This window comes from Ochlerotatus camptorhynchus, unplaced genomic scaffold (genome assembly GCF_037179485.1).
Source record: "Ochlerotatus camptorhynchus isolate MF236.1 unplaced genomic scaffold, CSIRO-AGI_Acam_v1.1 ptg000117l, whole genome shotgun sequence".
NCBI classification, from domain to species: Eukaryota; Metazoa; Arthropoda; class Insecta; order Diptera; family Culicidae; genus Ochlerotatus; species Ochlerotatus camptorhynchus.
The window spans coordinates 766,773-780,369 of record NW_027040607.1 but is presented as its reverse complement, the minus strand read 5'-3'; the positions used below and the strand labels follow the sequence as shown (position 1 = coordinate 780,369).

At 37.2% G+C, this 13,597-nt stretch overlaps 1 protein-coding gene across 1 annotated transcript; it reads right to left on the bottom strand.

Moving 5' to 3' along the window:
- Positions 1-2,268: 2,268 nt before the first annotated feature.
- On the bottom strand, positions 2,269-3,283 carry LOC135699826 (uncharacterized). Its single transcript, XM_065220173.1, has 3 exons — positions 3,148-3,283; positions 2,530-2,993; positions 2,269-2,463 (listed from the first exon to the last, which is right to left on the bottom strand). Exons 1-3 carry the CDS (start codon positions 3,160-3,162, stop codon positions 2,298-2,300), a joined length of 645 nt encoding a protein of 214 aa, XP_065076245.1. The 5' UTR covers positions 3,163-3,283; the 3' UTR covers positions 2,269-2,297.
- Between the last annotated feature and the right edge of the window lie 10,314 nt (positions 3,284-13,597).

The window sequence follows — 13,597 nt, the reverse complement described above, 5'->3', positions numbered from 1 at the left end:
TCCCCTATTTAGTCAAGAATTTTGCAATAAGAAGATGTCTTCGACACGAGTCGTAGTTATTAATTACAACGAGTGTTGACAAAATCGAATTTTGCATCGAGTTGCATACATATTTTTTTGCATTCATAAGACTGTCGAAAGGTAGAATTTTTTGGTACAGGATGCTGTAAAGTAGTACTTTTCAACACTGATATTTTAGTTATGAAAATTTGACCATTATGTTATTCAAAACAGTGTTGAAAAATGACACTTTTCAGTAATGAGTGCTGCAACCCGCGCATGAGAAATTAACTAATGAATACCTAATCCTGACTTGATACCAAAATTTGGTGTTCACCAGCATGACATAAGAGGTAAAATACCAAAGAATAATACCAAAAAATTACATGCAAAATACTTTGAAATTAACAAAAATTGATATTAGGATACCAAAACAATACCTATGTGGTATTGTTTTGGTATTGCATAATCATAATTTGGCATTGGAATGGTATTGTGGGAACATTTCTCGCGTAGAAAATCGAAGTTGAAGTTCGACAGATTATGATTTTAACTGTTTAGAAATAATACATTTTGCAATACTATTTTTAATGTAGTCAGTGAAATAATAACGTTGAAAATTCAGTAGAAACGGTAAAATAATTTTTCTTTGAATTTCATGCTACAATATAGAAAATAACCACATATGACGTTTTGACTAGTCAAGTTGTACATTAGAAATGTTACATTGAACTATTTTCTCAATGACATAATCAATGAGTGTTACATTGGACGTTTTGTTATACAAGATACTAGATTCCCTTTCACAGATTCAGAGAAGACTATCTAACTTTAGATTGGCCCCGCCTTTAGAAAATGAGCACCAATCATGTTAGGCAGTCCAAATGACCGAAGTAACAATCATGTACCCATCATTTCAAACTGTATATTGGACAATCGTTGTCCTATGATTATTTTAAATAAATGACAGTAAATTTTGATGGGTGTTTTTGTATCACATACACTGATAGAAGAGCAATAGTTTGTATCGTTTAACTTGATTTGTTTACATTTGTTAGTTAGGGCCTTTTGAAAAGTGACGCGAGATTTTTGTGGTATTATTTTTTGGTATTTTACATCTTATGTCAGTCTCATCCATACCAATTTAAGGTATCGAAATATTCGTTCCTGCTCGGGAAAGACTTCTTTGCACGTTGCTTAGTCCTTTTCGACGTTGCTAAGGCTGTGTGGTGAATTTTCTCTTAAATTTTCAAATAAACTTGCTCTTCCAGCAGACATATTTTTGACAGACAAGCAATCAATTTTGACAGAAACTTTTTCGAAAATCGGTCGATCAACAACAGAGGGATTTTTGAACATTTTAATTTATTTTCGAAGTGTCAAATTCAAGTGTAAATTTTCTAAATGGAGCACAGAATGATCAGAATGTTTTAATCATACGCATGGCTGTTCATATGCAGTTACACTTGAATCTGCGTTCTACAGATAGAAATAATTAAAACTCAAAGAGTATTTTTCAAAATTGAAATATAAAATGTATGCAACTCTTTGCAAAACTCGATTTTTTCAGCACTCGTCGTAATTATCCAACGAGGCTTGCTATGTTGTGATGTTATGCGAATGTTTTTTATATCGACTTACTTCGAATGTTTATTCAACAGTAACTGTTATGGTTTGATACTAATTAATTTAAGTAGTGCATAATGTTATTTTGCATATTATCTTTAAACATCCCAAATAAACAATACGGGATACATCAAAGTTACAGGCAATTTTAATTTTTCTTTTTATAAACTGAACAGTCCTTACGCCCCAACGATATTTCAAGCATTCTCAAATCACTCCGGAGTTTTTATTTCTCTACAATGTTTTCCAGTAAGTATCGATAAATTGCATCGTGCACAAATATTGATGAGCATGATATTATCAAAAGGGCGATCCAAATAAAACGAAGAAGGTAATATTTAAATATCAAAATTGCATTTAATTTCATCTATATTCATTGTCTTTTTCACACAAAAACAAAAAAAGTGACTCAAAAGGAACACTATCATTACACATGCACAACTTTAACGGTGAATCACGTACTATTCATGAAACAGTATTTACACGAAACAAACATGGCAGTATGTTGGGAGTTGGGTTAGCATTGGCACAATGTCAACCCCAATGGGACTGGAGGTTAGTTGAGTATTCGGAAAGGTAGGTAGCATAAAGCATGAGTTTAGCAATAGGTAAACGGATAGTCTAAAGGGTCAAGATTTCAAGTTGAGGTCAGAATGGCTTATCACAGAAGTTTAGTTACAGTATGGGAAGTTTGGGCAGCTGTGTGGGGACACTCCGGCGGGGTACTGGCGTTCAGTGTATCCTGGCAGAGGGGCAACCTGTTGGGCTCCAGCTGGGGCAGAGTTATCACAGAATGGGTAGTTGGGGCAGGTTTGTGGGTTCACACCGGCTGGGTACCTGTGGGAGATGAACGATAGTCTGTTGAGTACTTTGTGTGATTGTGATTTCTAATGAGGCACATACTTGTCACCACCAGCAGTTGGAGCTGGAGCGGAAGCCAAGTGATTATTAGCTGGTCCTGAAACAGCTGGGAAGGAATTCCAGTGTGGTTGAGCATTCCAGGATGGAGCGGCTGGCTGAGCGTTCCAGGATGGAGCGGCTGGCTGAGCGTTCCATGCTGGAGCGGCTGGCTGAGCATTCCACGCTGGAGCAGCAGGCTGTGGGTTCCACGAATGAGCAGCTGGCTGAGGGTTCCATGATGGGGCAGCTGGCTGAGCATTCCAGGATGGGGCAGCTGGCTGAGCGTTCCAGTTCGGGTTCCAGTGGTTAGCAGCGTGATTGTTTTGTGGTTGTGGGTTGTGCAGGGCGGCGTTGTCGCAGTTGGGGTATGATGGACAAGCAGCCGGATCCACTCCAGCTGGGAATCGGGCAGCTTCCTGGTGCTGTGGAGCAGCAACAGCAACGGCGGCAAACGCCAAAACAGCAATCTGCAATCCAAAAACACGTGTTCAATTATCAACGAATATTCTTCGATCACTGTCCACTCTCATTTCATCACAAAAGTCCTTTAAAAACGATTCCACCTAATCCGGGGAATCTTCACTAAATGTTCCACTTTGTTTCACATTCACCAATCCTTACCATTTTCGAGTACATTTTTGTTATTTTCTTGGATTCACACTTTTGCTTCAGATTGGACTTCGGTGTTACCGGAACGATTTTTGTCGCTTAACACTAAACTTCCAATTGAGTACCGAACACTGATCTTTGGAGGATCAATTCTTGTCTTTTATAGTAACACCACACCCAGCCCGCGCTCGGGATCCAACGTTTCTATATTCTAACATGACCTGTACTCTCTTTCCCCAGCGAGGTTCGTGGGCTCGTGTGTCGATCGTACAGGGGTGTATGTGCGTTTGTGTTGGTGCTCGAGTGAAAGAGAACGCGAGCAGCAGGATTTTCTGCGCTATTTTGCTCCTTGGCCAACAGATTGATTCGTCGACCACACTAGCATACACTAACTGTGCTGCAACGAGCGCAACCGAGCGCGGGGGAGGACAACAGCAGCAGCGACGTCGTCCGGCTGGCTTGCGGAAATCGACGCTGGCACGAAAGAAAGAGACATCGGCACCCTGGCCGTCAGCCGTTACCGATGAATGAAGCCGAACCGCGACAACAGCTCTTCAATAACAACAACAGCAACAACGATTCATGGTACAGACCGAGCTAGTATGAAGTGTAAAGTTGATCGCCTAATATATTAACTATAACATGGGTTAGTATACAGGTTAGGCTGGTTCAGAAGAGCTGTTCCTAGTTCAGTAGGTTTGCCAATTGAGATTTACCTACATGGAAGCAAATATACTACATGAACAATATATGTAGTACACTCTTCGATTCCATACATCACGTAGGGGACAGAAACTTTTTTTTCGACACACGACCTAACGTCGGAAAAGGCAACCAACATGCTTTTAATTACAGTCGAGGTATGAGTGATTTGCAATTAATTACATTAATTACAATCAGAGAAAAAAGTATTAGCGGCGTTGGTGGTGTAATGGTAAGCGTGATTACCTCTCAATTCAAAAGGCCTGGGTTCAATCCATGTCCATGGTTTTCTATATTCCAAAAGTTTGCATGTTTCATGCAAACACTCAACAACTGAAAGTGTGATTTGAAAACATGAAACATTTCTAAATCAGGCACGTATTTAGTAGTTTTGGAAATAAGACTTCATAATTGATTTAAAATGATTTAGGTCTCACCAAGTTCCACCTCCGGAATATCACTTCACGCAATATCAATTCGCGTAAAGTATTTTATGTAGACAACAGCCGAATATAACAACAACGGAGTAGGGGAAATGGCTCTAATGTTGGCCTATGGATCTAAGATTGGACCCATCGCTAAAAATCTGCTATTTATCAATTTTATCTAGATAAACGCGTCATTGGGACGGTACTAATGGATATTTTTGTACGTTATTGAAAATTAGTTGATTGCTGAATTTAGGTATGGGCCCAAAATTCTAAATGACGGACTAACATTCCTTTCCCATCCTCACCACTTGTAAGGGCGGGCCAGGACAGCTCTGGGTGGTTGGAAGGTGAATCTTCTTTTATCTAAGAGATAGTGATTAATCCCAAATTACTATCTAACAGTTACGGATCGAGATGGATCTTCTACATAAAAACAGTTTGGAGCGTGTACCACATACGAAATTGTGTGACTTGGTCTATGCTATGCAATGTATAAGCTTGTTAGATATTTGAGTGGCCCTTTCTAATGGAATTATCTCAACTGTAGCTCGTTTTTTAAATCCTTTAAATTTATGAGTAAAATGAAGAAGTTGTTTCAAAATCAGCCTGATTCCATTGCATCTTTTAGCAACAATGGAAGAATGCTCCATTGAAATAATCACTAAGGTAAAAAAACTGGAGCATACCTAATGCCAATAAAAGAATAACTGATGTCAAAACTGGCACTGAAGCTAGAAGTTTAAAATTATGTATTAAGGGGGTAGTACACTTTGAACGTCCAGAAAGTAAGGCCTTTTCGTTAATTTTTTTAAGCAATAAAACACTCAGGGAGGGCAAATATGTTATAACCCATTTATTAGTCATCCTTCGAACTACAATTTGTATTTTTTGAACTCGATTGGCGTCTCCCCGTGGCCGGTGCACCAGGTCGCGCGGGCGTCCTCGCGCGGAAGTCGGAAAACGGCGTGGGAAAATACTCCTTTCCATGTGATCCTGGAACATAAATCGAACAAAAATCCTGATTAGTTATGAAATTTGGGTTCGAAATACGTATTCCGATTTTTTTTAAATTAATTTTTTCAAAAGTTGTGGCCTTAGGAAAAAAAAAGTCCATTTTTTCACCCTAAAAATGCTTACAAAATCGTGGATTTAAGATCCATTTTTGACAAAATCGAAAATGTGGATACGTATTTCTACACACTTAAATTTTTTCACCGAGATTCCAACAGCCGAGCAGTTCTGCAATTTATTTCGCAGAGATTCAGTAAAACAATTGCCGAGACTCAGCTAACAAATAACATTTCGCTGAGATATCAGCTAACAAACAGATATTTTGCAGAGATATCAGCAAAAGTAAATGCCGAAGCAATCGGCTGTTGGAGATTTTACCGAGCTAGATTAAGTGTGTAAGCAGAATTTAATTCTGAACAAGAAAACCTAGGCGATATCCAAATTTGATGATAACTGGTTAGAGTTATTTCCCACGCCAGTTTGAAAAACCCCGTTTCGAGATAAACGCGTTTAAAGATAAAATCTCTCTCTCAGCGCGCCGGTACATGTTTTAGGAAATCGCTTCGTAAAGCGGTAAGGAATATTCTGGCGGACTTGGAGTCTTTTCTAAATTAAAGTATACATCCCAAGGAACATTTTAAGCCAAAAAAATGCATTTTTTTTTTGAAAAATCAATGTGTACTCCCCCCCTTAAGATGATTGTGACTCAAATTTGAAAGATGTCACATCGTTTTAATATTCAGGATAGTCTTAACTTCAATTGATTATATAGGGGAAATAACTCTAATGTTGGCATATGGATCTAAGATTGGGCGCATCGCAAAAAATCTGCTATTTATCAATTTTATCTAGATGAACACGTCATTGGGACTGTACTAATGGATATTTTTGGTCGCTATTGAAAATTTAGTCGATTGCTGAATTTATGTATGGGTCCAAATTAGGGACATTTAGGCTGACATTACATCCATTTCCCCTAGCATACTTCAACACTTGGGCGTATATTTTTTATTAAACGTGAAAGCTTAATATGGTTACTAACTAGTGGCAAAACTGACTGACCTACCTTATAGTATTATCGAATGAGCAATTTGTGCTAAAACATTATCATGCCAGCCCTGCCCTCATCTTGTTCGGTTGTTCGGCATAGTTTTTCCATTCTAAGTCCCAGGGTTGTTAAAAAATGAGCAGGTTTTGAATTTTTGACAAACGAATGACTAGGATTGTTCCGTTTCCATTGCATTTCTCCATACAAACTTTATAGTTCTCGCACAAATCCAGGGGTTTCATTTTGAAACGAAGCATTTTTTGTATGAAAAAGTTAGTCGATTCGACTTGAGAAATGAAGCCCCAGATCATAACTAAATTCGTTCAAATTTTTCAAAGATGATGGGGACCTCAATATTGATTGAAATAACAGTGAAGAGCACGAGCATCATCATCATTAGAGTACGAGGTTGTCAAGTTGACCCACCCTATTATGTAGGTTATCGAGAATTAACCAAACTCCATCGGATGAATTTGAAATCAAAGCTACCTTCGTTCTCCTCAATTTTAACCTGATGGCTTTAATTACCATTAACACTCAGGAATTGCTCACTTCTCTACACAGCAAAAAAATAATTTTAATATCACATCAAAAAGGATGCACTTCAATCGTGTCGAAAATGTGGTGTAATATTACTTGCCAAAAAGCACAAAATTTTCATTAACATTTCAACCTGACATTACGCTGCTTTTACGGCATGTGTTTATTTTTGTGGCCATAAAAAATACATAAGATTTTTGACATGATTGAAATGCATTCTCTTGGATGTAATATTAAATTTAATTTTTTGCTGTGTAGGCATGGGAGCAGTGGTGGTAGACTAATAACTTTTAACATTTTTTCCTAAACATTTGATACTTTTCGACCATATCGAAAACACACACAAACAAACCGGTGAAAATGTCATGACATTTCAGTACTGTTTTCTGTCAATGACAGAACATTTTTGCCCAAAGAAGCAAACAAGATCAGTGGCGATCGTGACATACATTAATGTCATATAAAATTTTGCTGGTTTCTGGCTTATTACTGCATTTATTTGATGATTATTGCGTGGAATTAAAAAATAAGAATGAATAATACAAACCACTCATAATCGTAGATTTTAAAATTATGCGTAAATAAGGAAGTTGATAATTTACTGTCACACGCAAGCTAGCAGCTAAAATTTAATTACAATAAATTGATTGAAAAAAGAACTTGCATCCATTATTTGTCTTCCGATTGGCGTCTTGCAGTGAAAGTTTTGCGAACTTTCGCCACCTAAATTTCGAAGTGAGAACTGTTATATGGATGATGGTTGCAAAATTCTCAAAGGAAAACAGGCGGAAAATCTCTGCACAAATCCCGGGAAACTGTTGCTTGAACCGCGTAGGAATACGATTTAGTTAACTAACTGTTTTTCACCCGGTGTGATTCTGTGATGTTTCTACGGTAAATTATTCATTTTAATTTTGCACTCACATGGAAGGCTACCTCCTGCACATTTTAAATTTTCGGAAAATGATGAAAATGCGTGATTAACACTGCGATTAAAGTGTGAATTATATGAATTTACCAAGGAAAGCTTTTATCATGCTGGTGACATTGGAAATTTTTTTGTTTAGGATGGTATTATTCAACACTAGTTCGGAAAACAAATCGAGAGATCTACCAAATGCAAATTGATCGAAACTACAACCTATTGAATGCCGATGGCTAAAACTGAAAGGAAATTGTAAAGTGAATCTTTAAAAGGATATTAAGACTTCTAACACCTTGAAACAGTCAAAAATATACTGGAACGATGCGTTCAAAAAACACGGAAATACACTGTCTGAAGTCTCAAAAGAGGAACTAAATCTAAGATGATACCAATCCCTTAAAAAATATATTTTTATTCTCATTTTAAATGTTACGTGAAGTTTACGATTTTCAGAGTTGGCTGGAAATGCTATCTAGCATGAAGCTTTAGTATGATAATTAATTACCTAGAGAATGGTCTGAAGAGGGTAGGTAGGTTGCTCCGCTAGAGTACGGAAGTATGACAATTGAATAGAAGTTGAAGTTAACTTTTAACAAAGGATTAGACAACTTTCATGTACTTCGTGCTTTTTCTACCCCTAAGGTTAGTTTGGGTGCTTCCATTACTAAATTGGTTGACTTTAAAATATTGTATCGGGGGAAATTTAAATTATTCAATTTTATCATGTACTAGCTGAGTTTGCCCGGCCTTGCTCACGATTTAGCTTGAGTTTATGTGCCGATTAAAAAAAATAACGTACTATATTGAACGTAGCCCCCTCTCTTATCTAAGGGGCTACCTTCTATGAACATCTTCTTATACCTCCACATGCAAAATTTGGTTCCATTTGCTTGATTAGTTCTCGAGTTATGCAGAAATTTCTATTTCATTTGTATCGGAGCCCCCCTTACACAAAGGGGAGGGGTCTCAAACCATCATAAGAACCTTTCTGGCCCCAAAAACTCCTGCATACAAATTTTCACGCCGATCGGTTCAGTAGTTTCCGAGTCCGAGTTCGCAAAATTTTTTCTCCGATAGAATACTTTAAAATCAACTGATATAGGAGTGTAAGCACCAAAACTATCTTTTGGCATAGAAAAAAAACCCAAGGTACACGAAAGTTTAATAATCCGCCACTTTGGACACGGCGTTATGACATAACTAATCGAAGAACTTTTTTTATTAAGAACATATTTTTTACAGATTTGGAAGGAAACAATTGTTTACCACTTATTTTCGATACAGCTCTTTATCTTACTTTATACTTGAAAATTGGCTCCAGATTTGAGTTGACATAACCAAATATTTATATCTGTGTTCCTTCTTCTTCTTCTTCTTCTTCTTCGCATTTCAAGCTTATTGCTTATGGCATATTAGCTTATTGCGTGCTCTCAAATTAGTGTTCTAGATGCACTTCCACAGTTATTAATTGACAGCTTTCGAAGCCTGTACCATTTTTGCATTAGTATAATTGTGTGGCAAGTCCAATCATACTCTATATGCACAGGGAGTCGAGAAATTTTCCAACCCGAAAAATTCCTAGACCGGACCGGGAATCGAACACAGTCACCTCCAGCATGGTTTTGTTTTGTACCTGCGCCTTTACCGACTGAGCTAAGGGAGGCCCATCTGTGTTCCACTATTCTAAAAGAGGTATTCAGAATGTTTTTTTTTTTAATAGGCATTTGATATCAACTGGATTATTTCATAAATTTCATGCCTACTGGTACCTTATTCATTTGCCGATGTTCTGTACAGCAATAACTTTGTAAATTTACATGCGGTAGATTGATGTGTTTCCCTGCCTTAGTTGAATTAATCAGCAATAAAACTTTAATTTTCTAGCGGTGGTGGTGTAGTGGTAAGCGTGATTGCCTCTCACCCCAAAAGGCCTGGGTTCATTTTTTTTTTCCTTTATTATAGCGATTTTTAGCCATAGGCTAGTTCATCTCTTAGGCCTGGGTTCAATTCCAGTCGGCGCCGCCGGGATTTTCTGAGGCATAACATCTCAGATCACGCCCTCCTTCGAAAGGGAAGTAAAGCCTCCCTGGCGTCGGTAGCATTGTCGGTGGCATTGGTACTCAGTACGGAAAACAAGAACGACGGAAAACAAATCAAGAAAAAAAACTTTAATTTTAAATCCATTAAGTTGCACTGAAATTTACATGCGTCTGTTTTGGTATGTGTCAGTCAAAAGTTTATTTAAAATTTATTTATTTTTTTTTACGAACGTTCAAATTTCAGCATTAATGCATAGAACAAAAGATTGTTAAAATTGTAGTTTGATACATGAAAATGTGCTCCAGATATGAGTTAAAAATAAAATAAAAAATGGTGACTTGATTATATTTCAAGAATTTATCATTTACTAAAACATCATAGGAGAAAAGTAACATGTTGACTCCTTTTACATAAATTAAAAGTGAAATAACACTAGGGTTACCATATGGTATCCTAAAAGAAGACATGTCCTCCTTTTTCAACAATTTGTCTACATTCTCCTTTTGCTCGAAAATGTCCTCCTATTGCATTTTTTCCTGTAACATATTCATAAAATTGTTTTCAAAGAGCGTTGTTTGCAGAACATGTCGCAACCTCATCTTGTATAGCAAATGCCATTCGATAATGGGATCAGGAATATACTTCAGCTGTCAATCCCTCTACATTTAGGCTGTGGTTCATTTGGTGAATTTTCATAATTGGATAATTGGAAAGTTTTAAAATAAACCTGCTATTCTACCAGACTTATTTCCAGGGATCCAGGGACCAGGGATCAATTTTGACAAACAATTCCTTGAAATTCAGATGATCAACACCAGAGAGATTTTCTAACATTATAATTTATTTTCGAAGTGTAAAAATTTAAGTGAAAATCCAACAAATCTCGATTACGTTTTCGAAGAGACGTATCAGCTTTTGTAAACAATGCATTTGATTGTCGGTATGGCGTAACTGGTAGCTCAACCACGCATACTAAGTCTACTATCAAATAGGGGAAATTTCCTCTGCCTGATAGAGATGTTAGAACTGTATTCCAATTGGGGAATTTTCATCTAATGTTGAAATTTCTAAAATATATTAAAATGTTCGAAAATCCCTCTCATGTTGATTGGCCGATTTTCGAGAAGGTGTTTGTCGAAATGAATTGCTTGTCTGTCAGAAATAAGTTTGATGCAATACCAGGGTTATTTGAAAATTTCCCATCGTTAAAATGAAAGTGAAAATTCACCAAATCAAGACCAACAATTGAAATGGCCTTAGCTCCATTTTGTAAACAAACTTTGTAAGGCCATTTTCTCGCGAACCGAAGTCCGCAAAGGCAAACCATCATAATGAACAGATAGGGGAGATTCTCCTCTACCCGATTGTGGTTTAGGTTTGCGAATGAAGGTTTCGGTTCGCGAGAAAATGGCCTTACAAGGTTTGTTTACAAAATGGAGTTTAGGCCATTTCAATTGTTGGTCTTGGAATGGAACACAGCCTTAGATTGAATCCAACATGTGTTCGATTTTGACGTTCTGGTTCTATGGAATTTTAGGTATTGGCTTAGAGTCCTATGCTGAATCAATGGTAAAATTAACAGATTGCTTAGATGTTTCTTTTTCATGTTGGTTTCATTCAGCGATGACATGTATCCTGATTTTTGTACATGATAAAAGTTGGGATGGTTTTAAGACTGTAAAGCTGTAGTTTTCATGCAAAATGCATCAAACTAGCCTTCATAATTTATCCAAATTTTTCATCCATGAGCCCCTCGAAAAGGAATCAGCACTTTCAGAAATTGCGTTTGACTTCGATTTAAGTGGGCTACAGCCTAACTAACGGGTGCCCAACTAAAACGTAACCTACTTAAAGATAGCCCAACGAGCAAAATTCGACTGTAGGTTAGGTGAATATAGTAGTTGTACTTGTAAATAGTAATTATAAGTAGTCTCTTTTTTCAATTTAAAACAAATCAATCCCACCAAGGTGGTCATTCTCTAAAACAGGCCTGATAAGACTAGGAACTTTATATAATACTTTGACTATATGTTTTAGTATTACTTCTACGTGAAGTCAACGATTTACATAGTTGAAGATGCTAATTTCAAATAACAGACTGTAGTGGTAATTTTTATACGATAGATGGAGTAGATGAAAGCATAGAGTTGATAGTTCAGTTAGAGTACGGCAGTGTGAAGATTGCATATAGATATTAGAATAGCGAGCTAGGACAACTTTTAAGGAAGGTACAAGTCGGTTTTTTCATTTCTCTTTACCAAACTCCCCCTTTGGAGAGGGATGGTGAGGGGTGTTCCCCCCCGCCACCACTGGCAAAAAGAGATGAAAACCGACCCGCTCAAGTACCAACTGTGTGTTTGAAACAGTTCTACCGATTTTTTACCGCACTTCAGTTGTTATTTGAAGGAAGGCATCCAGTCGTAGGTTTGGAAATTGCAACTATTGTATAAAAATTACCACTACAGTCTGTTATTTGAAATTAGCATCTTCAACTATGTTTATATAATAATTTAAAATTTGAAATGAACTAAAAGACGCATCTGTGTCACTTGATAATTCATACATGTAAACCACACAAATACAAGAAATAAAGATCACTTAAAGTAAACAAACCAGTCTAACGAACGATTGCCGTGTAAAAGTATAAATAATAACAACAAGTTGCCCTTGATTGCTGGTCCGGAAAAGTATGATTCTTGTCCGTACGTTTGTCTTTTTTCCTCTCCTCGCGGAATCGCCACAGACCCAAACCGAAAACCGCTTCATGAGTGCGGAACCCACTCATCGTCATGCGCGCGCGGACTGCGAAGACTGCGACGATCTGTTTCTGCTGCATAGTATCTTGTACCTAACTTTTTTTTCAGTTTCGATTTTTTTTTTCGCCCTTACACAGTGGAGTAAATGAAATAAAAACCAGTTGAATCTAACTTATATTGTAAGGATAGCAAACAAAACCTTTGAATGCCTGTGTTTTACAGTTTTATTTTAGAGTGTTGTCTGTATCGAATCGTTGGACAGTTTATTGGCATTCAAAGGTTTTGTTTACTATCCTTACAATAAGCTAGAATCAACTGTATTTTAGCAATGTTTGGCACATTAGCGTAACACTCGCATATAATGAAAAACGTATAGCATTTGAAAATTCATCCTTCCTTGCAATATTGCCCCTGTCAATATAAAAGGGGCTCATATTCGATAAAAGTATTTTGTACTTTTTATGGTAGAAGCTACGGCCGTTTTACCTAGTATGCACCTTTTTCGATGGATAGATGAATTTACTGAAAGTTTAATGAATTATACATTCCATTATTTAATTGAATCATTTAAAAAATCCTAAATGAATCATGAGAAAAGTAAGATATTATTTTTTATAGATTCATGGGTGATTTATGATGTACAAATAATCCAACATAATTTATCGCACGTTTGGTACACAAGTGCTTCACTGTGCGTAGATCACACACGGAGCATGCCAAGTTTTACTGGTCTCGTGTCACCAAGAGCATGGACACAGACGCGAACAACGTTCCCGCGCGCGCATTCGGTGCATTGACAAAGAAGACCAGACCACGCTGCTGCATACGGTTATGGCATAAACGGAGACATACCTGGAGGTTCTACTTGCTTAGTGTACATGGCCAATGAGAGGAAATCAGTGACTGAGTCGAATTCGACTTAAAAGTGCAAATGCTGGGCCTAATCAGTGAGTGAGAAAAATTTTGCTCAATTTTCCAGGAAATACTTGTTCAAAATTAGGAAAATTTA

Bases quoted from the DNA above. Each gene is read 5' to 3' on its own strand.
- LOC135699826 (XM_065220173.1), bottom strand. The intron at 2,464-2,529 runs GTATGTGCCTCA...CATCTCCCACAG, and splicing joins CCAACTGCTGGTGGTGACAA to GTACCCAGCCGGTGTGAACC.